Source organism: Narcine bancroftii, chromosome 13 (assembly GCF_036971445.1).
Source record: "Narcine bancroftii isolate sNarBan1 chromosome 13, sNarBan1.hap1, whole genome shotgun sequence".
NCBI classification, from domain to species: domain Eukaryota; kingdom Metazoa; phylum Chordata; class Chondrichthyes; order Torpediniformes; family Narcinidae; genus Narcine; species Narcine bancroftii.
In genome coordinates, this window is record NC_091481.1 from 11,950,886 (window position 1) to 11,978,597 (window position 27,712).

The window sequence follows — 27,712 nt, forward strand, 5'->3', positions numbered from 1 at the left end:
TTAGGTCCGACTGATCCTAGGTCGCTCTGGATGCAGGCGACCTCTGTGTGACAGCAGTTCAGGGAGCAGAAATTCACCCTTACTGAATTCACAGATCACCATCTTGAGAAATTTACGTGAAAAAATCAACAATTTTATTTTAGCTTTTATTTCTTGATGGGTGATGAGGAAGGCACATGGCGTGTTTATCGGCTCATTGAGTATAAGGAGAAGGAAGTCAAGATGCAGCTATTTCAACCTTCTGTAATGCCGGTATTGTGTGCAGTCTGGCCACCCCATTATAGATAAGAAAGTACGAGCAATAGGGAGAGGTTGAAAAAACTTGGATTTTCTCTGGAGTGGCAGTAACTGAGGGAAGCTCTGATAGGTTTACAAGATTATGCGAAGCATCAGTTGGGCAGATGGTCAGAATCTTTTCCCAGGGAAGCAAGCTTTTTTTTAATACAAAACATGGTAGATGTCTAAAACAAGTTGCCAGGAGTAATGGTGGAAGCTGATATGATGGTAGCATTCAAGAGGCCTTTAGGCAGGGAATGGAGGGGTATAGATCGCAAGAAGGCAAAAGAGCTTCAGTTTAACTTGACCTTGGGCCAGTGTCAGGACAGATATAGTGGGCTGAAGGGCCTGTACCTGCACTGTTCTTTTACACGGTTTAGAGTTATGGAAAATTGTAATGCCACAATCCAACCCATTACCTAGGAATGCACCTCTCCCTGTAATGAGGCAGTTGCCTATACTTTGTATCCTTTCTGAGTGAAGTGCTGTACTCATTAGGTTTGTTGAAATTGCTGATGCGGCAGAGACATCAATGTGTTCATACCCAGAAGTGAAATGGTTACAAACTAACCCTGGGTTAACAACCATTTATATTTGTTAATTTGGTCTCCTCATGAGTTACATCAACTAACTTGTCATTTCTGTCATTATTACAGAAACAATTATGCTGATTGATATATTTTTTATCTAAATTTAGGATACGAGTGATGCACAGTTAGAAGAGGCTTCAGTTCTTCGCAACAATTTTAACCCTGTCAAATATCCCTGTTGGCTGAGAGGATGGACAAAATTTAGTTCCTATTGATATAATTCCACAACAAAATTTGCCTAATTTACCAAGAACCCAAAATGTTTTTTTAAACAATCTGTGAAAATGTATTTATGTGGTCCCCTGCCACTTCTTTTGTATGTCAAAGTGGGTTAAATGCAATGCCAAACTTTTGAAGTTGCCATAATTATTTTTTAGGCATTTATTCCATATCACGAGTGGTCTCGCAAACAGGAAGCAGATGAATGGTCAATCAAATCAGTTTTGAATGAATGTTCAATAAATGTAATGCCAGATGAATTTGTAATAAAAATTACTTAATTGGCATAATAGTCAACCTGTTTGGTTGATGACTTTCATTAAAGAGAGGTACGATTAGTCTGGTGAACAGTCATCTTCACCACACGCTTAGTGAGCTGTCAGTCTGATGTATTTGGTGAACCCAGTCCCATCTTTCATCTTTCTGTTAGCTGATCAATCTTGTGATCAGAAACAGACATTGCATGGTCTTAGTTTTACATGGTGATTCCAATCTTGCAATAAAATACTGAATCTTACATCCTCAGGAAACAGCAAATGTCATTCACATTTGAAAGAAAATAATTTTGCTTAACGTTTGGACTGCTTTCTAATGTATATATGCTTTCTGCTTTATTTTATTCCAAGCAGTTTAAACTGATTTGGTAATGGATTATGTACTCTTTTAAGTTTTGTGAATCACTGAAATGTTATTTCCTAATTTCAGGTGGAGGTAGAAGTGGAAAGTATGGACAAAGCTGGCAATTTCATTGGATGGTTGCATATAGATGGAGTCAATCTCTCCGTTGCCCTTGTGGAGCATTCACTGTCAAAGGTCCACTTCACTGCAGAGCGGAGCTCCTACTACAAAGCACTCATATCAGTTGAGGAGGCAGCAAAGCTGAAAAGGGAAAAGGTAGGATTTGAACGAGAATACATTTTTTTCAAATTATTTAAAAAATTATTTGGTTATGAACAAATGTTGAAATAATGCTTTTAATTTCAGAATTGAATGTACTGTATACTTGACACTGTGTAAATGTCAACCCCTTTTTTGGCCCAAAAATCTGTTATTTTCTGTATATCCTGTGTAAAGGTCAATTCCCCCCCCCCCCACTTATTTTTGGCCCCGTGCTCCTGATGCCCCAATCACGAATCCTCTCCTTTGCCGCCCACCCACTAGAGCTACCAACGCCCCAAACATGGATCTTTGCCTTGGCCTGCTGCTCGCCCACCAGAGCTCCCAATACTCACCTGCGGTTCATTGCTTCGGCCACCGCCTATCTGAGCTCCTGATGCCCTGAATGTGAACACCACCTGGTCCCGAGCCATCCAAACGATGCAGGCATTCACTGCAGTTAAAAGTAGTAACTATGTAATTTGACCTGAAAATTTGGTCCTCAAAATTCAATTACTCCACAAGTATATACTACACAAATAAGAGGTCGAAATTCTGGATATCGGAAGTTCAGTAAATAAAACCTTTTGCTGAACCCCTGCCTACACTGTGTAAAACATTTTAGCATCCATTACAAGTATTTCCTGATTGTATGTAATATAGACGGTTGTTCACACGTGGGCAACCTGTTCACGTATAAATCCTGAGGTCCTCAGCAAACTAACCCTGTGAAGCTGTCCATTGTAATTCATGAGAACTTTAGCCTTGTTCTATTTTTTTGAACATTGATATGGGCCTTAGTGAGTCTGCACCCAGAGCACAGTTTATAATTTTAATCTTCTTATCTAAAAAGATGTATTTGGTAGACAAAGAGTCCAATAATACTTCTTGGAAAAGCAGCCAATGTATTAAGGGATTCATCTCATCCTGGCCACTCTCCCTTCACCCTCCTTCTGCCAGGATGAAGATTCATGAATGTGAGATCATGCACCACCAGTTTCGAGGACAATTTATTTGCTGCTGTGATCAGGCTTTTGAACGAACCTTACACTGGTAAAATTATGTTGCCTTTGCTCTCTACTAACTGATCCCACCCTGTAATGGCACTTCTTTTCAGCATTTTACTTGCTGGGCTATGCGCAGGCTAAATAGCTGGACTGCTCACAAAACAAACTACTGCACTGTGGCACATGTGACAATACACTTGAACCTGTGAAGATGAGGCTTGAATGCATTGGAACAAGTATTTTTATTTTTCCTCCCCACCTTTTCTGTGGCAAATTAATAATAAATTTCATCATAAGTTGGCCTGAAAATCTTTTTCTGTCTCTTCAAGTTTTTGACTTTGATGAGGCTTTCCTTCTCTTACTCCACTACAAAAAAAATTGTGTTGGTTTCCCACCCAAATTTGGTGGGAAATTGGAACAGTGAATGTTCATCTGAGATGGGAGCAGGTTTGGTTCAACCAGGAGAGTGAGCCAAGGAATGGGAGATGGAATTTAAATTGGACAAATTTTGGGAAGGAAGAGTTGGACAAGACAGTAAATCGCATGTATCACAGTAAATCACAGTATGTTTGAGGAACAGAGCAACTTAGGGGTACAATTATATAGTTCCCTGAAATTGGAGATGCAGCTGGATAGGATGGTGAAGAGGGCTTGTAGTACACTTGCCTTAATTGGTTAGGATATTAAGTACAAGATCTGAGCTGTCATGTTACAAGATGTTGGTGAGACCATGCTTGGAGTATTGTGTGCAGTCTGGTTGCGCCTAGCTGAAGGATGGTTGTGATTAAGCTAGAGGTGATGCAGAAAAGATTCACAAGGATATTACTGAGACAAGAAGGCATAATTGTAAGGAAAGACTGGATAGGCTTGGGATTTCTTTTGCCTAGAATGTAGGAAGTTGAGGGGTGACCTTAGACATAGAAAATCATGAGAGACATAGAAAGGGTGAATGGTCACAGTCTTTTTCCCAGGATAGGGGCGTCTAAATCTGGAGGGCATAGATTTAAGGTGAAAGGGGAAAGATTTAACAGGATCCTGTGGAGTAACTTTTTCAACATTGCATTTGTTGAATGGCTGTCAGAGGCAATTGTAGAGACAGTTCAATTAGTGTTAACAGTACATGAATGAGAGAAGTTTAAAGGGTTATGGCCAAGCACAGCCAAATGAGGTGATCAGGTAGGCAACTTGGTTGGCTGAAGGGCCTGTTTCCATGGTGAATAACTCTGACTCTTATATATTCTCCTTCAAATTGCATTTCTCCACACTGGTTTTTCCACTATCCACAATTCATAAATGCAAAATCTCAACAGATGCTCTTTTGTTGGTATTATTAATGCTATAGCTCTTTAATCTCTTACAAATGATAAGCAGTTGTGGAATGTAGTTTTATTGAAGTAACAGACAATATCCAGAACAAGGGTTCAGTCCTTCTAAGGGTGATTGTGGAGAAGCAGGGGATCTAAGAGATATTCCTTTAAAACTTCCACAAGGCAGAGAGTATTTCTGTAATTAAAGTGTATCAGAAACAAGTCTGCATCTCATAAGTTTTGATGAAGAAGTGCAAATAACTTAATGCCCCCTTAAATCTTGAATCCTCAAAGGGCATTTTTATCTGATGAAGAATTCAATCATGTGTTTCCGTTGCATAAATTGCTGGATTATGTGAAAAGATTGAATGTTGAACTGAAATGGCATGACTTTATTTTAGTTGCTGTGATTATAGGTTTTGAAAATAGATTGGCTTTATGTAAGGATTTCATGGGCATTGTTAATAGTATGTATATACGGCATATGGTATGCAAGAAAATGCTATAATCCAAGTTATAAAATCATGATGTTTTGGGATAGTATATTAGCACAGACAAAGAATTGTCTAAGTATTTATGGGTAATTTGTATTGATAACATAAATTAATATTAATAATGATAACTGAAATGTTCACCACATCTACAGCAAAACTCTGCAGACTATCGCCTTATGGGCCTTGTCTCTTAAACTCTATAACTTTTTTCCATCTATATTTATTTCCTTCCTCATTCTTAGATCCTTTAATCTTCATATTATTGGCATTTTTTCTGTGCTGTCTTTGTGAAGGTAGATGCAAAGTACATGTTTAATTCCTTTGCCTTATTTCCCATTATAAATTCTTCGATCGTTCTCTGAAGGGGTCCCACATTAGCCCTTGCTCATCTTTTCCTTTTTACATTGAAACTCTTCAAGTCCATTTTATGTTTCTTGCAAGATTACTCTCAAATCCTGTCTTTCTTTTTCCATGATCAACTGTTATTTGGATATAGAGCCAGTCTCCAAAACAGATGAAAGGCTAAAAACAAAATGATTTCAAGCAATCTACACTGTCAAACGATATACTAGTTCCTTGAGTTTTAAATTAGAAACCCATTATTATCTTGTTAATAGGTAGCAGACTAAACAGACACAAGGCTGTAAATAAACTCTACCATTTGAGTTTTCATCTAAAAATAATAATTACAGAACATAAAAGATTTTTTTGAATATTTTATTTAAATTTTTTCCAATTTTATACTTTTACATAAGCAAAATTTTGATTGTTATGATTTCATGATGATTTAACTCCCTTCCCCCCACCCCCCACACCCCTCTCCCACTGAAAAATCATATAACAGAAATGCATATAATAGTTATATGAAGAAATTTAAAGGGAAAAATAAGAAAGAAAAAGATAATGTTATTCTAGATTGCACAATGTATTGGCTCACACATTGGGATCTTATTTTGCCATTTTAAGGAAGAAGATTATTACAGGTCTTAAGAGGGTGGAAATACATTTTTACATATTTATCCTTAAACTTTGCACGTACAGGCTCCAAATTTGTAAAAAAAAATTAAGTATTTATTTCTTAAATTATATGTGATTTTCTCCAAAGATATACAGCTTTGATTTTTCGTGATCCATCTTTCTATACCTAAATGTGCATCTAATTTCCAAATCACTGCAATATACTTCCTTACTACCACTATACTATTTTAATAAATTTCACTTGATAAAATGTAATTTTAATTTAGGTCTTGTCCTTCTATATTCCCAGTAAAAATAAATCTGGATTTTGTGGGAATATACCAGTAATCTGTTCTAAAAACTTTCTTAAATCCACCAGAAAGTTCTAACTTTAGAACATGACCAAGTAGAATGTAAAAAAAGTTCCTATTTCTTCACCTCATCTAAAATATTTATCCAATTTCATTTTATGCAATTTTTGCAGCGTTAAATATAATTGATGTAAATAATTATATTGTAACTAAACCATACCTAACATTTATAATATTTGTCATACAATCTTGACAGAGATCTGTCATCTTTTTTCATCAAACATAAAACAATTGATTTGAGTGAGGTTCAGGAAGTATTTGGATTATCAATATGGTCCCCCAGACCTTACTCAAAAAGATGTATTTGGACCAATGATTTTTTTAAATAAATGCAGTCTTAAAACATTCTTCAAGGAGAGAATCAATACCATCTATTGGACACCATGGGCTAGATAATGGTCTTTGATATTTCACTAGTTAAAGTTTTGGGAACATAATACACCAACAAATATAATGAACTTTTTTTTTCCTTCAATTATTCCTCGAAAGGTAGCTTTGGTTTCTGATGTGTTTTGAGATGTGGTGTGCATCATTGAAAAATGACTATTTTTGATGTATTAGTTTACCAAGCATGAAGGAACATAATAATTGTTAATTAACCTCTCACCCATAGATAACACCATTTGAAAGCGAGAATAATAAAAAATATAGAGAATGTTCCCATCAAGCAAAAGTGGTAGATTGGGTTTGATTCCTTGGAGTTTAGAAGAATGTTGGATAACTTTTTAAGAAATAGGAGCAGGAGTAGGCCTTTCACCCCATCGACTCTCCTCCGCCATTTAATGAGGTCATGGCAGATCTGATGATAAGCTCATCTCCACCTTGTTGCCTTTTCCCCATATCCCTTAATTTTCCCTACTATGTAAAAAATCTATCCAATCTTGTCTTAAATATATTTACTGAGGTCACCTCCACTGCTTTAATAGGCAGCAAATTCCATAGATTCACCACTCTTTGGGAAAAGCAGTTCCTCCCCATCTCTGTTCTATCCTGAATCAGGAGGCTTTGTCCCCTAGTTCTGGTATCCTCTACTAATGGAAGCAGCAGACCTACCTCTATTTTATCTATGCCTTTCATATTTTTATATGTTTCGATATGATCACTGTAGCAACTACTATCCATGAAAAGGCTGCTCAGAGGCTAAGTAAACTCTTAAACTGTGACAAGTTAGAACAAATTCATAGTGAAATCCAGATGCATTTCAAACTGTTTATTAATGGATACAAAAGGAATTGTAACATCCATGCAGAGTGGTAACCTGTGGCAATGTCTACCATTATGTGATAATGGTCAACAGAAAATATCAGAGCCCTACTCACCCTCCTCATCTCTATCCCGCCATACCAGTTCATACGGGCTCACAACTCTAAAACCCTGAGAATCCCCCGTGCAAGTGTGGCATCAACCAAAGTGAATAGTGTGTGCCCACCGGAAGAAACAGAACACACACAGCCTATGGACCACAGGACACCACCGACTCTGCAGCCAAACCAACAAGAATAAACAACACACCTTTGTCTCCTACAATACCGGCCCCTAATTATTATGTCTCTCATAATAATTACACAATTATAAATCATAAACAAACACAGTATATTCCAATATTATTTTGATCTTCTTTCTTCATAAGGCCAAAGCTTACTAGTACATAGCCTTGAAAAAGAGTGACCTTTACCACCACTCTGGATTAGTTAAGTCTGTAGTCTGTGCAGTGGGCAAGGGGGAAGGTCCTAAAAAAAACGACAAAATAAAGTCAATTTTGAGACAGTTCCTCTATCTCCTGTAGAAGGCAGACTTTATTGATGGGTCTACCAGAAAGCCAGTTTTGGTCTTGATCCAAACATGACATACAAGTTCCTTTTTGACCAGAATAATCCAAACAATTTTCCAGTTAGCAAGGAGTTTCGAGGTGCTGAATCATCCATGTTGATCACGATGTCTCCTGATGTGAAGTTGCATCTGATGTTACACCATTTCTATCGTTCCTGCAGCATACTACTAAACTTTCTTCCACCTTCAATGAGCATATATGTCTTCATTCTGAAACTACCCTGGTGGCATCGATGGCATTGTCTTAAAGAGCAGAAGGTGGTTCAGGATAAGTGCTTCAAGGTCATTTGGATCTGTAGAAGCCTTGGTGATTGGATGACTGATAAGGATAGCCTCAGCTTCACATAAAATTGTGTGGAGACCAATCTCGTCAAAACTTTTCACATTTAGGATGGAATTGAGAACCTTTTGCTCTGATCTAATTCATCTTTCCCATACACCTCCATGGTGTGAGCCAGCAGGGGGATGGAAGATCCAATTGATTCCTTTCTAGAGCAGTGTATTATGGATTTTACCCCGATTCTAGTTTTCAATCAACTCGCAGGCTCCCACAAAATTGGTGCCATTGTCAGATCATATTCCTTTCAATTGACCAGGTCTGGCTGTAAAACACCGGAGGGCATTGATGAAAGCGTCTGTGTCAAGTGATAATTCCACTTCGATGTGAATTGCTCTTACAGCTAAATATGTGAAAATAACAACATAGCTCTTCTCAACTCTCCTTACGCACTTCACTCCAAAGAGTCCAAAATAATCAACTCCAACATGTATGAAGGGAGGTTCAACAGGAGAGACTCTGTCCAGGGGCAAATCTGCCATCTGTTGTTGTCCAGGAGTAGCATTAGTATGCTGGCAAACAACACATTTCAACACTAGTTTTCTGATTGGCACAGTGGCACCAGGAATCCAATATTTTTGGAGTAGTCTGAATAACATATGGTTGCCACCACCATGAGCCACGTCTTCATGAACATGCCGAAGAATCAGTTCTGAAATGTGAAAATATTCAGCCAGTAGGACAGGATGTTTAATTTCTTCTGGCTTTGCTGCTCTGCTAAGTTGCCCACCAACTTTTAATACATCGTTTTCCAGAAAAGGGTTGAGTTTACGAATGTGGCTAGTTCTCTTAACATTTATTCTTTTTGTCAGACATGAGATTTCATCTGCCAATCTCTTCTTGCAAAAGCAGATTATCTCCATTTAGCATGGATACCAACTACTATCCACAAAAAGACCACTCGGAGGCTAAGTAGGCTTTTAACTGTGACGGCCTTTTCATGGATAGTAGTTGCTACATTTTAATCAACAGAAAATCTCAGAGTTTTGGACTGAATGAACATTGTTGGAACATTTGGACTGTTTACCCTCTTGGGTTTGGAATGATACTGAAAACAATATGGTGGCCATGATGGAAGTGCCAAGCGCAGGCTACTGACAGCAATCCGCTTCCATCATTCTGAGCATTGGCCACAGTAGGCTCCAGAGCTTCTAACCCTAGAGCTGAATGTCCTATATACACGCTGGTAGAGTCATTTGCTGAGAATCACAGCGATATTATTGGCTCCTGCTGCGGTGGAAACTTGCTCATTGATAGCGGAGCAACACAGCCATCAGAAGTTTACATTTGTGAATTCCTTCTCTGCACTTGTTGCATGTTTGAACACAGTTTGGGTGTGCTTCTGCTTGTCCATTGGAGGCTGTTTATTTTGGACGTGTTGAGAGTGCTTGGTACTCGAGTGAGTTTCCACTGACGCGCGTACCCAAACCAACAAGAATAAACCACACACCTTTGGCTCTTACAGTCACCTCTCATTCTTCTAAGTTCCAGTGAATACAGCTCCAGTCTCTCGATATCTCCTAAGCTAACCCCTTAATCTCTGGAATCAACCTGGTGAACCTATCTGCACCGACTCCAAAACCAGTACATCTTTCAATAAGTAGGGAAACCAGAATTATACGTAGTTCTCCAGATGCAGCCGCAGAGTTGCAGTATAACCTCCCTGCTCCTAAATTCTAGAATTATTCTATATTAATTATTCAAATCTATAAGATCTGAAGCGCGCTCGACAGGGTAGAAGTTGAAATGTTTCCACAAGTGCAAGAGTCATGAACAAGGTAAAATAGCTACAGCATAAAAGGGCCTGGTCATTTAAAATTGAGCCGCATAGAGATCTCTTTTCTCAGAGGGTAGTGAATTTCTGGAATTCTCTGCCGAGAGTTGAGGAGGGCAATTACTAGATGTATTTAAGGTGGAGAGAGATAAATATTTGAAAGATTGAGGATCATGGGGTGCTTACATTAGAAGATAAATTAAATGGTGGGGCAATGTTGAGAAGCCAGATAACTTTGCTGATACTTTCTTATGTTCTTGTACACCACTCATTTTCAGATTAGGTTTTTCATCTGGATGAACTTTCTTGATGATAAAAATCCCTTTAAGAGGGTCTTCCTCCCCTGATATAGCAAGTTGATTGAAATTTCTGATGTCTTTTTCACGTTCTGTTGTTCCAAAAAAATTGTGAGTGGTAATTAAGTTGTTTGATATTTAGTGATTTGCTGAACCAATCGTCTTTCCTCCCTTTGAAATTCCTGTGTCCCAATATCATTGTGCTTGACACTTTGGGTTGATGAGCATGGTTCATATGGTCTCTGAAGTAAGTGCATCGTACAAATTGGCTTCTCTTGCATTCTATATACTATATAATTATTGCCCAAAAGGAATCTTACTTTCTGCAAGGTTTTAGAGTGCCATGAGCATTGTAAATACAATTATAGCACTGTAGAAATGTCATTTGATTCACTGTCTGGAATGGTAAAAGCAGAAAGTTGCACAGGTTCCCATTCTTCAGATTGCACATGGAATCTTCTCTTCAAGGAGTTTGACTTGGTAATTTGCAATGCAGAAGATGAGAATCCTAAACCTAACTGTTATACCTTCCACCAATGCTATCAATCTTCTGACAGCTATCACTCCTCTATTTTGAAATCACTAACCATGCTACTTTCAGATCCCCAATGTTGTTCTTGTGTTTGGACATCCCTCAGATAGTTGGTCCAGGCCAAATATTTGTCCCCTCCAACTGGAGTGCAGATATTCATATCTCCTGTTCTTTGTTTGAACTGATCAAGAATTCAGGTTCTAAATGGCTGCAAATACTGTGCTCTCAGGATAAATTTATTATTGCATGTACTATTTGTACCATGTTTCTTCTTTGTCACAAGACTATGGGATTCCAACTTCAGTGAAAACATTTGCCATTGATAAATTCATGGGGCCAGGCTGATCAATATACTGTTCTTGTGGGCGTTGCAAGCTGTCTTTAAAACAGTTTCCACAATGTACTTGATCTTTTTTTTACTCTTTAACCATTTGAGGTACTGTAGGATTATGGCACCATCAGAGTGAGAGCACAAGTAAGATCAGGGAATTTGAGTTTGAAGACAGTCAATTATTTAAGCATATTTAACTGAGCACATTCAATATAATATATAATGCATAGATGTCTATATTTTTAATGAATGTTTATTTTGATTCCAAGTTGCATCAAATGAACCCTTTGAGTAATGAGGTATTCTTCCTGGTTGCTCTTTGCCAGTCTTAATGTTTTGCACAAATTTTTACTTGCCCTAATTCATTTGACTGCAGTTGCAAGTCCTTATGTTGTCACACTGTTCTCAAATTAAAATAATAATCAGGACTCAATAAGGCTATGTAACTCGTTGTCCATAATGAATCAGCCCAGTTCACTTACTCCCTTAAGTTTAAATAGGATTTAAGGTGTTAAGTTACTATCTTAGATAGTCCATGACCCAGTGAATGACTTATTTCCACTCCAGTTTGGTGGGTTCTGGGAAGGCAATGTGGAAGCCACAGACCCTTCCAGGATTGGATCAGGAGATGGCTGACAGGACAGGTAGGTAATTTTTGCATGCCTTTTCTGTGCTACCAATGCACAGCTTCAAGGTTCATAGTACCATCCAAATACTACCACTGCATTTGTATAAGCATAGGCCAGATACACACAGGAGTCAGTATAGATGTAGCACTTTCTCAGTCTCCACCCATGAAAGTTCAAAATAGACTGTCTGTTTCAGGAATCTATGGTCATGCATGTGATAAACATGGCTTGTCTAATGTAACTAACAGAGAGCAACCAGGGCACCCTACCTCGGATGTTGCCTAAGGAGGGGGGGGGGGAGGGGGGAGCGCAATTCTGATTGGCGTATCCTTTCAGTAAATTTGGAGGATTTAGTTGAGACAATGTTGGTGGTACAGTATTTTTTACAGTACTTTGTGATTCTTGCTATAGGTAGTCCAGGTTTCATATTTGGAACTACATCTTGTCTCAGGAAAAGCCTGTCTGTGTTCGAGTACAATATCAAGCTGTAGACTTTATCCCTCCTTTCTCCTCAAACTCCCCTCCCATCACCGATTCCTACAGACAGTTCTATCAGTCTCAGTCTCTGGGTAGATGAATTACAGAATAGTTAATGAGAAGTAGTGAAAAGTTATGAAGGATTGTCATTGTTACTGGATTGTGAAAACAAGGAAAGGTCATTTGAGTCAAATGGCACCCTTGGGTTTGCCTGTGATTTTTGTTCCCACTTTGAAATACAGTAAATGCTTGTATTTTGTAATTCACCTCTGGGATTCTTTAATAATTCTGGACAATTTTTTTAAAAATGCTGAAAATCCTATTAGCTGCCAACTTGAAAAAAACTCATTCTTGGTTGCCATTTCACACAGAGACTGGGTTAATCGGAGTGACAGAGGTCCCTTTGTCTTTGGTATCTAGTAGTATTACGTGCCTGTAATGTAGAGCATGGAAACACACCAGTTCTCATCACTGGCACATGGGGAATATTCTGTAATCTGCAGGTCAGAAGAAAAGTGCTTACTTAGCTCAAATTTTGTACAATGAGATTTTTCCTTCTTTCATCATGAAGTGCAAGTAATTATTGTAAATGATGACCTCCAAGAGCTTTCATATCACTTAGTATAGAAAACTGTGGAGCAATCACATTTTAATATAGACTTGGTTAAGCAAATTTGTTTGTGCACATTTCAATTCAGTTATCCAGGACTTTGTGGTGAATCACTGACCTTGAAATGATCTCTGCCCAATCGTTACTTCACTGACATTTTCACCTAACTTGTAATGCCGCTACAGCTTTCATACATTCAGCATTGTCAAATAGGTAAATGAGTATGAGCTCTTGGGAGGTATTATATATAAAAAGCACAAGGAACCAAAGGTGGAAATATTGCAAGGGGTGACAAAATGCATGATCTGAGACATGGATTTTAAGGCAGACTCTGAATGAAGGAGTGGGTGTAGAAGTGGGGGGGGGGGGGGAGGGGAAATTGGAGCAAGGGATTCCAAGATAAGGTAACTGGGCAACAGAGTGACACAGCATTGCAGTTTTGGTTTAATCCTAATCACTGGTGATGGATATGTGGAATTTGCATGTTCTTTGACAGCGTGGGTTTCCCCTGGGTTCTTCTGTTTCCTCCATATCTCAAAGAGGTACTGGGATAGAAGTGTAAGCTGTAGCAAAATCTGGTTTATGTTGATGTGCACGAGTGCAAGAGTATTCAAGGAAATGAAGGGGGCAAGAGATTGTTCTAGGAGCTGGCAAAGACTTAATGGGTAGAATGAAACCTCATTGCATATTGATTCAAAACATGAAGTGCAAGCCGTGAACAAAGGAGATGAGATTTGAATGAGATCAAGAGTAATGGAAAGGATCTTGTGGAGTTGCAGGAGGTTACCGAGAGGTGTATTGATGGGTCTCTGAAGAGATTTAAGAATAAAGATGAGAAATTTTGCACGTGAATGGTTGGAGGAATTGGCGGAAAGTTAAGCCACTGAGGACTGGAAGATTAAGGGTACTTGCAATGGGACTTGAAGAGAGTCATTCTGAGAGGCATCACAATTTATGATGGAGAAGGCTTTGCAGGGGAGCATTCAAGTGTGGGATAGCCCAAAATCTGCCCGAACCGGTATAATTTTTCATTTCACAATGTTCTCGATTAAACAGATTGGCATTGAATTAATAGGTTTCACATTGGTCAATGTGGGACTTGGGAAATGTTGCACTGAAACTCTGTTGTGAATTCAGAAGCACATTTTTTTTAGACAGAGTAAGGGCAGTTCCTGTAATGTTCAGTCTTCATCTGAATATGCAGTTCTTGATTGCTTTGAGTGCCCAAAGTAAAAATATCTTTCACGTTAACAATAGTAAAACATTCACAAGAAGCAAATGCAACATTCATATTGAAACCTCAAATGGTGATGTGTCTGCAGGCATGAAATATACAAAATTGAATTAATGAACAATACAAGGTATTGAAATGACAAATGCTTTAAACCTTTCCATTGATGTCTAGACATCAGCTCAAAAAAACTGTTTTAAAGAGCTGAAACAAGAAAGTCTGTAGAAGCTGTTATTGTTAATACACGAGTACTGGAGAAACTCAGGAAGTCCCACAGCTTTCACAGGAAATGCTACATTTTCCCCCACATCTCTTTCCTCACCACCATTTGGGTCCCAAAGAGTCCTTCCAATGCAGCACTTCACTTGTGAATCAGTCGTGGCTATCTATCTAATGCATCCGGTGCTCCCATTGTGGCCTCCTCAACATCAGAGAGACTGGATGCAGACTTGGAGATCACTTCATTGAGTACCAACGCAGTCTTCTCTTATAACAGGGATCTCCCAGTGGCACCCCATTTCAATTCCCCACCCCACTGCCATGCCAAAATGACCTCATGCACTGCCAAATTAAGACCTCCCATGAATTAGAAGAACACTTCATATTTCGTCTGGGACCATCCAACTAGGTGGCATTAATATCAGCTTCTCCAGTTTCTGTTAGGCTCCCCTACCTCCATCTCTCCCTTCCCCTATTCCTATGTCTCCTTTCCTCCAGCTCTATCTCACTCCCTTTCTCTATCACACTGTCTCCTCCAGCTCTGCATTCACAGACCTATCGCCTCTCTCCAAATGAATTCTCAGCTTTTCTCCTCTGTCGTCCTATCCATATCCACCTACAATCTCTTGCTGTTGGCCTGTGCTCTTCCCCTACCCTTTCTTCCCTCCTCGTCCTGCTTCTTTATTCAGGCACCTGCCTGCTTTTTGCTCAGTCCTTGACAAAAGGCTGAGGCCTGAAACGTTGGTTATATAGTTTTGCCCCCTATGGATTCTGCGGAACTGCTGAATTTCTCTGGCACTTTTGTGTTTTATTTTAAAGAGTTATTATTTCATTAAAGTGCAGGTTTTAATAATTTATTATGAGATATTAAACAAGACCACATAACAAAATAGTATTTGTATTTAAAAGCTTCTGAGCTTTATCTGCAACTGCTTTACTACTCCAGCCATTGCCTGATGCGTCCATATTGCTTTTCATCTATTTCCATCCACTCACCAGTATAACACACCTCTCTCTGGAGTTTGATATGAACCTGCATGTTCTTGGTTTGGAATATCAGACCTGGGTTGACATGGTCCCTGGATCTGCTCCAAGATCCAGCATCAGGAGGGTTCCAGGATCTCCACTGAGTATGCCACCGATACCCAAGCTCAGCTGCAACTGGGGCATAAAAGGGATAGTTCCATGTTATATGGGCCAAATCATCACGTGGATGTGGCTTGTGGACTGTATATTGTGCACCACTAATTTCATGCCACAAGCTGCAGATGATAACACTGCAGTCAGACAGTGGATGGGGAACTCCCCAGTCAATTAAGATTTCTAACCACAAAGCTGAAAGTGACTGAGATTGATTTTGTGCATGTAATTTATGAAAAACTATCTTTCATGGTTTTTTTTTAAGAACCTACTGGGAGATAAGGCTGTATTTTTTTCTTTTGTTCCTTAAATTGACTTTATACAGGATAAATCATTGTTTGTGGTACAATAGATTGTTTGCATAAATTATGCTCCCTGCCACAGCCCACCTTCCATTAATCTTTTGCTGCTGTGTTCGACTAATATATTCTACTGAATGTTTCTAAATATATACAGGTTTTTAAATTTATATTCAGCTTGCTGAACATTATAGTTTTTAAAACTATGTTTTGAAAATATTTAAAGGTAATTAGAAGATTAAAAATAAAAGGTTATGGGGAGAAATCCAGGGAGTGGGGCTGAGTGGGAGAATGGATTATGATCAAAAGGCAGGGCAGCCTCAGTCTTAGATGCTCCTATGTTTTATGGTTGTATAATATAGGCCTAAAACTATCCACACCTCTTTCAGGAGTAATTTGGGTGGGATGATTGTCCACGCAGTTGTCAAATTTTATCCCAGGCATGTCATGTGATTGCTCCACTCTGCACAGCTGAGGTTCATAACTACTCTTCATATTCTCACTCTCTGTGTAGGGCTACATTCAAAATCCTCCCTTCCCTTGTATATGGATCAGGTGTATGACAGTCAAATACATGCAGCAATTTTTTTTAAATGCACATAGCATCTCCTTTTTGAAAGACATATAAATGTCAACCATTAATGGAAGATTAAAACGATATATAAAACTTTTTTGTATATTTTAGAAAGTCACATGGAAATAAACAAGTGACAACCAATAGTTAGGGAGTTATAGGCAGCTTAGAAATGAAGGAAAGGATATAGAGCAGACAAACGCTGGAAAACTGATGGGGACATTCCAAGACAAAGAATGCCAAGAGATTGCAGAAGTTTTAGATGATGCCTTGAAGGAATTGGAAGATATGAACGCTGAATTTGCTGTGTTGTCCCCAGTGGATTTAAAAGTCAGAATTAAGAGTTTTGAAAATTTGGTGTTTGGAGCATTGAAAAGCAGAAAATTAGAATTTTAGCCCAGATGGTCTTAAAATTGTGCAAAAGTTATTCCATATTGACTTTAACATCCAACTTTTCTTTCTTTGGCTTGGCTTCGCGGACGAAGATTTATGGAGGGGGTAAAAAGTCCACGTCAGCTGCAGGCTCGTTTGTGGCTGACAAGTCCGATGCGGGACAGGCAGACACGATTGCAGCGGTTGCAAGGGAAAATTGGTTGGTTGGGGTTGGGTGTTGGGTTTTTCCTCCTTTGCCTTTTGTCAGTGAGGTGGGCTCTGCGGTCTTCTTCAAAGGAGGTTGCTGCCCGCCAAACTGTGAGGCGCCAAGATGCACGGTTTGAGGCGATATCAGCCCACTGCCGGTGGTCAATGTGGCAGGCACCAAGAGATTTCTTTAGGCAGTCCTTGTACCTTTTCTTTGGTGCACCTCTGTCACGGTGGCCAGTGGAGAGCTCGCCATATAACACGATCTTGGGAAGGCGATGGTCCTCCATTCTGGAGACGTGACCCATCCAGCGCAGCTGGATCTTCAGCAGCGTGGACTCGATGCTGTCGACCTCTGCCATCTCGAGTACTTCGACGTTAGGGGTGTAAGCGCTCCAATGGATGTTGAGGATGGAGCGGAGACAACGCTGGTGGAAGCGTTCTAGGAGCCGTAGGTGGTGCCGGTAGAGGACCCATGATTCGGAGCCGAACAGGAGTGTGGGTATGACAACGGCTCTGTATACGCTTATCTTTGTGAGGTTTTTCAGTTGGTTGTTTTTCCAGACTCTTTTGTGTAGTCTTCCAAAGGCGCTATTTGCCTTGGCGAGTCTGTTGTCTATCTCATTGTCGATCCTTGCAACTTTACAGTGCAGCTAATAGGCTAAATCCAATACTGTTTGGTACTCAAATTCTGTCCTCCTATCCTTCATTTGATGCGTAATCCTAACTCAGCTTTCATTCCTTTGATCTGGCTTTCGCTTGCCTGTCTAATACCTTGTGATTTAGTGTAAGATTTCATCAGTTAATACTTCACAAAATATCTTGGGATGTGTTACGCTACTGGAGGTATTGTAAATTGTATCTGCAAATCCAATATGGATGAAACTGGTTAACTGCTCCTTTTAAAATTATTTCAAGTAACATGCTTCACCCTTTATCTACTAAATATTGGCTTGATACTATATACTCGAGTAGAGAGGAAGAAGTTAATTTTACAGGTTTTTTTCCCAAACATTCAATAGATATTGGACATTTGAATCAAAAGATGGTTCAGCCAGATAATGAACAAGGTTCTGAAGCTAAATTAAGGATGATTATTATCCCCTCTTGTGAACTTGAATTCCCAATGAGGAAGGAAGTATGGAGGTTGGATGCCTTATGATTTTTATTGATTTTTCTGGCCATGGACATTGAGATTGATTGAATCTAATTTTCAAATAATGTTCAGGGACTATTTATTGGCTGAATATTCCTTTCTAAATAAATTGAGCTCAAATTTAAATTATCCTTAAATTGAGTGGGAGTTTCTTGCACTTGATATAATAAACTCATGGAAGACAAATCGCACATTGGTATGGAATACTAGTAATGGAAAAGCCTTTGCCCTCTTGCTATGTAACATCTAAAGCACTTGTCATAGAGGGATGTTACCAAAGATAAGATGTTCTTAAGGATAATAAAATGGAAAATTTTAAAACACTTTTAAATGCCAAGGAGCAGAATTGTGACAAAGTGAACCAGTTAGCATTGGAACTTCTTTTTTTCAGGAACTGGGCACTGGCAAAGCCACCATTTCTTGCCCAGCCCAGTTAGCCATGAACTGAGGTCTTGAATTAAATTTAAATTTAGACATAATGACATTGGTAACAGGCCCTTTCACCCCTCAAGCCCGTGCCACCTAATTACACCCGATTGACCTACAATGTGGTAGCATTTTTTTTGAAGTCTGGGGAATTCAGAGAACCCGGTGGAAACTGACAAAGATGCAGGGAGACCATACAAACTCCTTACAGACACCCTGGTCGCTGGCGCTGAAACAGCATTACACTACCTGTGGCTGCAGTCCTTCTGGTTAAGATACTCCCTTGGGTGGGAGTACTAGGATTTACTGATGGTAAATTACAGGAGATAAATTTCCAAGTTGGAACTGTGTCGGAATTGGTAAATGTGTCTGTGGTCCAGGAGGAATACAAGATGTTGTTCCTCAAGTTTCTGTTTAGCCTTGTACTGATAATGGATGAGGCCGAGAACAGACATATCAGTGTGCGAATGCTGCAAGGACTTGTAATTGTCAGCTATAGCAAGTTCAAGCCTAGGCCCACAGACAGTGTGCAAGAGTTCGGCGCTCTTCATTTATCTCTACCTTCCTCTCAATAAAAGGTCCCAACCGGCAACCTTGACTGACTATTTCTACCCACGGATGCTGCCTGACACACTTAGTTCCTCTAGCAGCTCATGGTTTGCTCAAGATTCGAGCATCTGCAGCTTTTGTATTTTTCATTTAAATATTTATTATTCAATATTTTTTAAGAAAGCTTGAATATTTTCTCATATTCCTCCTCAACACGCCTTAAACCTAAAGGCATGAACATGATTTTTCTAAGTTTACATAAACACCACCTCTATCTGGTTTTACCGTTTCCATTTCATTTACCTTCAGCCATTCTTACTTGCTCCAAGAGTCTCTCCGTCTCCAGTGGGAAAATGGCGGCACTGCTGGAGTTCCTGTAATGATGCCAATGCCGCTGGTGTGATCTTGCGGAGAGCAGAGTACTGGAGTCACAGTGCTCCCCCGCGGGGTCCAATCCCCCGGTGCGACTGCCATCAGCTCTGTATAGGCTTTAAACATCCTGTTAAAGGAACCAAAGGTGTTTTTTATTTGTTGTTTGGAATTTTTGTAAATTGGCTGCTGTGTTTTCATCACTTTGACTACACTTCAAAAATATTCTTTTAACTTTCACCTCTCAGAGATCAGGTGGTTGCCCAAGGCTGCAATATAACCACAAATTATTATTTTTTTCACATGTGATGTTTAAATCAAGCCTTTTGATTTTGTAATATTTTCACCCTTGATATTCAACTCTTTTTACCTCCAATATTCTTGCTCCATCAAAATCAAAAGATGCACATTTGAAGCCTGAAGGCAAAAGTAAATAGTTATTTTGAAAAGGCAGCAAATCATAATGGCAATGGAATGAAACATCAGGAAAAACTTAAATCAACTGTGAAACAATATGAAAAATACTTAGAATTGTTCCTAATAAGCTTATTGAAATGACAATAGGCTTGAGTGAGGTTGTAGCTTGTATCTGTGCGAGAAATACAGTGTGAAGAAGTGTATGATCATGCACTTTGGGGGAAGGAATAAAGACTATTTTCAAAAAAGGGTAACAAATTTAGAAATCAGAGGTGGAGGGTGATTTGGGAGTCCTTGTGCAAGACTCCCTGAAGGTTCATTTTTAGGTAGAATCGGTGGTAAGGAAGGCAAATGCAAAGCTAGCTCTTATTTTGAGAGGGATAGAATATAAAAGCAGAGGGGTAATGTTGAGGCCTTATAAGCCATTGATCAGATTGCACTTTGGGCTCCTTATCAAAGGAAGGATGTGTTGGCATTGGTGAGGGTTCACTGGAATGATTCCTGGATTGAAAAGATTATCATCTGGAGTTTGGAAGAATTGGGAGGATTTCATGTAAACCTATCGAATACTGAAAGGCCTGGATGGAGTGGACTTGAGGAGGATGCTTCATATGATGGGGGAGTCTGTAACCAGAGGGCGCAGTCTCAGAGTACAAAAACGTCCCTTTAGAACTGAGATGAGGATGCATTTCTTTACACACTGGGTGGGGAATCTATAGAATTCATTGATGCGGACAGCATTGGAGGCCATATTATTGGGTATATTTAAGATAGAGGAAGGTGAGTTCTTGATTTCAAAGGGAATCAAGGGTTACAGGGAGAAGGCAGCAGAATGGGGTTGTAATGGATAGTAAATGGACTCAATTAGCCATAATTCGGTTCCTATGTCTTATGGTAATTGATGCACAATCAAACATTGCAACTCTTTAAAAGAATCAAAAGGAATTTGAATAAGAGATTTATTTTTAAAGTATTCTGGAATAATATCCAGATAGATGCAAAAAGCAAAATCTCCTTGCCTTCATTCATGTTACTATTGGTAACTTACCTTGATTCAGTAGATTTCCTTTTTGAATATTTTATTAAAAAATTTCCAGTATATGATCACAAAATAACCCCCCCTTCCCTCCTCCCACCACCCCTCAAAATTCACCCCCCTCGCACCCAATAACCCCAAAAGGAAGAAAGAAAAGAGATTTAAACAATCACAAATACAATCAACTGCCATAGATCAGAGCAACACAACATCACCACGATGGGCCACAAGAGATTCAAATTTTTAAACCCATTTGATCTAGATAAGGACTCCATACTTTCTGGGAAAAAATGGTAATTGTCAGGTAAATTATACGTTTTTTTTTCCAATGGATTACAAGATTTCATTTCCATATGCCATCTCCGCAATCCCAAATCAGTCTCATTTTTCCAAATAATAGCTATATACGTTTTATTGCAACGCCATCGCTAATCTTAAAAATTCAACTTGATACATAGTCAATTTCAAACTAAGCATTTTAACATTATCTAATAAAAATAACATTGGGTCTATTGGTAATTGAATTTTTAAAACTTTCTCTAAAAATTCCTCAAGTTGTATCCAAAATGATTGAACCCTATCACATAACCATAACCAAGTTGAGTGTAAAAATGAACCTACTTCTTTTCAACATCTAAAACATAAATCTGAAGAAATTAAATTACATCTCTTTAATTTATGAGGTGTTAAATACAAATGATATATAACATTATAATGGACCAATCTATATCTCATATTAACAATCTTAGTCATACTATCCTTACACACAGTTCTCCAATCATCTTGATCTATTGTTATTCCCATATCTTTTTCCCATTTTAATCTTGATTTTTTGAATGTCTATTTTAGGGATTTTACTTTGCAATTATTTATACATTTCTGAAATAAATTTATTTGTACTACCTTCGGTAAACAAAATTTCAAATTTTGATTGTCTTGTTAATTTTAAAGCAAGTCCAAAATTATCCAATAATAAAGCCTTAACTTGATAATAACAAAAAAAGTATTATTTAGAACTTCATATTTTTCTTTCTTTCTTTGAAAATAAATAAATTAACCAGCCTCATAACTGAAGCTTGTACTGTTTTAATTCCTTTCTGATACCATATTTTTAAAAACTGATTATTAAAAGCAAAAGGAAAAAGTTTATTCTGATACAAAGGTGTTTTACTTGAAATCTTACTGTGTACTTATCTCATAATTTATGTCTCAAAATAGTGGGTTATAATGAAAAATGAATAACTTAGTATTGCATTTATAAATAAATTGTGCCATACTTTTCTCACCAATCTTAGTTAATTCTATGTTAACCCATAGTAACAGGTTATCTAAATCAAACATTCTATTGTGCAGCTGTATAGTAATTCAGAAAATTCAGAAGTTGTAAACCTCCCAATTCATACTTCCCAATTAACTTCCAAGTTAATTTTTGTAGGGATACTCTTAACATTTTACCTTTCCAGAAAAAACATCTGAATTATAGAATTCAAATCTTTAAAACAATTCTGAGGAATTTTACAGGGAATAGATTGAAAAAGATACTGAATTCTAGGAAAAACATTCATCCTGATACAATTCACTCTACCTATTAATGTTATAGGTAAATCTTTCCATTTATTCAAATCTTCCTTAATTTTATGAAATAAAGATGATTCAGTAGATTTTCTCATCTATAAGTGTGGGGCATCCAAATCTCTGGCATTTCCACTCTGCCGCAGGATGCAGTAAATCAGTCCTGTAGATATACTAGTGAAGTGTTGCTTCACTTGAAGTGTTGCACCTCCAGCAGCCACAGGGGAAGGTGCTGGGGTTGATAATTAGGGAGGGATGACTGCACAAGGGAATCACGAAGAGAGCGATCCCTGCGAAAGGCTGAGAGGGGAGGAGAAGGAAAAATGTGGTGGTGGGATCATGAAGTAAATGCTGGAAATTCCAACATATAATGTATTGGATGGGGACGCTAGTTGGGTGGTCGGTGAGGATGAGAGGGGTTCTATGTTTATTGCGTCTAGGGCAGAGGGGGCCAGGGAAAATGAATAGGAAATGGAGGAGATACAGGTGAAGGCTGACTTGATAGTGGTGGAGGGGAAGCCACATTTGTGGAAGAAGGTAGACATTTTGGAAAATCAGGACTCGAAGACCCCCCATCTCTCATACCATGATGAAGAGCTCAAGCCCGAAACATTGGTTATGTACTTTTACCTTACCTACGTAAAGTACACAGTTGACCTGCTAAGCTTCCTCAGTATTTTGTGGTATGTGAGTGGAAAGAAAAAGGTTGAGAACCTATGCAATCCTGTTACACATGCAAAATTCTACCTTTGACCAAAATCATCCAAAACTGATTTGACACAAAAAGCTGCCGTGCATTCTGACCTGGACTGCTTTCTTCTATTGGGCAAGAACTAGGGGTTAGGGGTATTTTCACTGTGGCCTAGCATCAGGAATGGTAGGAATCAGGTAGGAATCTGCAGTAGATTGGGGATAGAGATTGGACCCTTCAGCAGGGGAATATGATGTGAAGTGAAACTCGCCTTACCTTGAGGAAGGGCTTGGGCCTGAAATTTCAATAATATATCTTTACCTCATATGGACATTGATTTCTTCCAGCATTTCTGTGTTTTGAGTATTAAGTGAAGGACAGACCCCAGAAGATCAAGATATTGGATGTACTTTGGGGATTTAGTGGAATCAAAGCATTGCAGGATTGTGCAGTGGTGTTGGGGTTAACTGTACTTGGTCTGGTAAGATACAAGGCCAGAAAGTTGGTGGAGAGAGGAGAGGGTGGAATAGAATGAAAAATCAGTCACTAAATTACAATGCTTGCACAGTAAAGATGACATAGTGTTTTTCCAGGACCACAGAGCATATGTATATAAATATAAGTTTGAATAGAAGATAAACACATTGAAATATTAAAAATGTAAAGACGTATACAGTAAAAGTCCATGGTGCACTATCCACATATGTTCTGGGATTTCAGGAACCTGATGGCTTGGGGGGGGAGAAACTTTCCCAATCTCAACGTAAGAACATGAGTGCTACGGTACCTCCTACCAGATGACAGAAGAGAGAACAGTTTATATGAGGGGTGTGTGGAGCTCTTCATAATGTTTATTGCCTTTTGCCTGCATCGAGTGTTGTAAATGTCCTTCATGGTGGGAAGAGAGCTCCCAATGATCTTTTTCGCTGACTTCACTATCCTCTGCAGGGTCTTGTGATCTGAGGTGGTACAGGTGCTGCAGTTGCACAGGATGCTCTCAATACATCCCCTGTAGAATGTAGTGAGGATGGAGGGCAGGAGATGAGTTTTCTTCAGCCTTCCAAGGAAGTTGAGGTGCTGCTTGGCTATGAAGCTGGTGTTAAGGGACCATATGAGGTTCTCCGCCAAGTGCACTCCAAGGAACTTCATACTCTTAACAACCTCAATGGTCAAGCCATCAATGGTCAGTGTAGGGAGGTCCCTCCGGGCCCTCTTGAAGTTGACAACAATCACTTTTGTTTTATTAACATTCAGATACAGGCTGTTGGCTCTGCACCAGTCCGGTAGTGATTGAACCTCATCTCTGTACACTGACTCCTCATTCTTACTAATAAGACCCACCACAGTCATGGCATCAGCGAATTTGATGACGTGGTTCGAGCTGTGTTTAGCTGCATAGTTGTTGTCCAACAGAGTGAACTGCAATAAGCATGCAGCCTTGGAGGGCCCCCATGCTCAGTGTGTTGGTCTTGGAAGTTCTGTTACCGATCTGAGCAACTTGATAAAGGAGATGTTAGTAAGGGACTAAAAGATGGTATGTACTTTAGATGATATGTGAGTGGGGTGGGGGGGGAGGTGGAGAGTTGAGAACCACTGACTTATTTGAATAGGAGCCTAGTCAAATTTTTCAGGACACAGCAAAACAACCTGTGTGCTAATTACAACATTTTACTTTGGGTTAAATTGATTTTCAATTGCATATCTCTGGAAAAAAGTAGTAGCATTTTTAAGCCCAATCTTTTTTACCAAGGGAGTACTTTGATTATGAAATTAAACCACAAGTAGAGTTTGATGCAAATAGCACTGAGATATTTAAAGCAAAGTTAGATAGGAACATGAAGGAGATAAGAATCAAAGAACATTTGATTAGCCTAAGATGGCTGTTTCTGTGATGTGCAGTGTAATAAGTTTAAGCCATTTTGAGAATAGGCAGCTTCACTTCATTTGCTGCCCAAGCTGTCCTTTATTGGTGTTATAAAGAAGAAAAATTCAATGCTTCTACCATTATTCAGAAAATGATTCCTCATTGATCCTGAAAACTAATATGCAAAACAGCAAAAAAAATGTTAGTCATGGGCTCCAACAAAGATCCAGTGTTATACCTTGAAGGAATACCTGAGAAACCTGTATTCACCCACTGAAGACTGCATCTCTCAGTATTCAATCAATAACTTCAAAATGTTGCTGCTGGATTGAAGAGACAATCTTAGAATAGAGGAGTGACTCATTCACTTGCATTTCATACTTTGGATTCTGCTGCAAAGGGAATTAAGAAATGTAACCTTCGAATAATATTTTGGGTTTTTGCAGGACTTTTAGAAGGAGCAGTCAAAAATAATACAATTGCAGAGGTATATAGGGATATAAATATTATAGCAAGATCCCACAAGCAGTAATCCATGAGACATGGATATCCATTCATGTTTTAGTTTTGGAATAATAGAAGGAATGAAAACTGAGTATTCTTCCCAGTAAAAGGCAGCTTGATGGTTGATCTGGAACATATAGATAATGCATTTAGGTTTCTGGAATATATCAAGAACTGACTGCTTTCTGTACAGGAGTTAAGAATAATGAACCAAAGTTCTGAAAGTACATCAAGATGTGAATTATCATCTGAAAATTAACTGGTTGATTTGAGGATCCTAGAAATGCAAGCATCTGTCAATGCATTAGTAGATTCCTAGTTGGAGGTCCAGACATTATCAATATTCTCAACCTGAAAGTGAAATAACATTTGAGAGATTACATTTTAACAAGGCTTTTGCTGAACAATTAAAGACAAGGCAGATTATTAATTGCCAAGTTCAAATAACTTCACAAGCATTTCAGGAATGCTCTTTTAATAAGTCTACAAATGAATAATTGAGCCAAACATTTATCAGTAAAGAAAATTCCAACTCCTTTTCCAACAAGGTATCTTTCCATATGGTATTTCATATGCAGTATTTATGAAATGGGGGGATTGGACTCAACAGTGAAATGTATATAATTGGAGAATTTAGTGTGTTTTATTATTATGGATTGTTGACAATGTTTGAGTTTGAAAAATTATAAATAAAATATTCAAAAAAAGCTTGAAGATCATTGACTTACAAAAATTTTTTTGAATTTTTTTTGATTTTTCCAAAACTCATGCAAATCCAGACAAACAATACAATATCTGAACAGTAGTATATAACATTCAGAGTCTGTTTTTTGATCCCCCACGTACCCTAATACCACAAGAAAAAGATCATACAAATTAAACAAACATTAAAAATCAATTATCGGTAAAATCACAGACCCTTGAAGCAAAAAAGGTAAGGAACAAAATACAAGAGCATGTCATCTGAGTCACGACCCACTTCATTGATCTCAATCACTCTACTACCGGCCCAGATTATTGCCTCCCTTTTATTCAAAAGGGGTATAATTATATCTGCAGACCAATGTGTTGCAGATAGGGTTGTCATACCCTGACAAATGTGTCCTTTTCTTCATAAAATTGTATGTGATTTTTCTCTAGGGGAATACAGCTCTGCATTTCCATATTCCATCATGTAATATTTAGTTGTGAGTCAGACTTCCACGTGACTGTTATACAGTTCCTGGCGACTGCCAAGGTGACCTTCACAAACTGAATTTGGTATTTGGACAGCTTAAAACACATGTCCATAGTTGACTTACAGAGTTAACCCTATCTCCAGAGATGCTGCCTGACCCAGAAGAGATGGTGGAGGCAGTCCAACATATGAAAGGAATAGGGGCAGGTACTTGGAGAGGAAAGGCTTCGTGATGCAGACAAAGAGGATTAATGTAGAAAGGCATCTTGGTTAGCATGGGCAAACTGGGCTGGAAGGGCCTGTTTTTGTGCTGTACAATTCTGTGATTGTAAGGAGGATTGTTTCGTTCTTAAGCAGAGCACTTGATGCAGCTGGAATATCACCATTTAACATACTTACTTGGTGAGGAGTGGAAAGAGATCTGACACCATGCATTACAACTAATTAATCCATACTCCATCACACAGCCAGCTGGCTCAGCTCATTTTATTTTAATTGCATGTGTGCATGTGCACATAGGATAGAGGTGGCGGAGTCAGTGTCAATGAATGTATTTTGCATCCTATTGTCACAAGCCGAAATGTAACTCCCCTTTTCAACACACCACTATGCTGCAGTCTTCCATTTCCCATTGATGCTGAGTCAATTGACACACACAGAATGGCAATTAACTGTCTGGACTCTTGTGAAGAGTGGTGAGATGTAAGAGTAACAAATATCTATAAAACCTTCAGGACTACTGAAATAAGAATTCTTTAGCTAGAAAGGTATTATCATATTTATAATTGGGGTCCTTTGAGGATTTTTCTTTCTTTGGCTTGGCTTCGCGGATGAAGATTTATGGAGGGGTAATGTCCACGTCAGCTGCAGGCTCGTTTGTGGCTGACAAGTCCGATGCGGGACAGGCAGACACGGTTGCAGCAGTTGCAGGGGAAAATTGGTGGGTTGGGGTTGGGTGTTGGGTTTTTCCTCCTTTGCCTTTTGTCAGTGAGGTGC

General features: G+C 38.7%; 1 protein-coding gene across 1 annotated transcript in view; it reads left to right on the plus strand.

Annotated features, from left to right (window-relative positions):
• snd1 (staphylococcal nuclease and tudor domain containing 1) overlaps positions 1-27,712 on the plus strand; it is a 767,382-nt gene that overhangs the window by 534,246 nt on the left and 205,424 nt on the right. Inside the window, exon 17 of the mRNA XM_069908835.1 lies at positions 1,791-1,979. Coding sequence (XP_069764936.1) covers positions 1,791-1,979 — 189 coding nt within the window. The remainder of the gene's footprint in view (positions 1-1,790; positions 1,980-27,712) is intronic.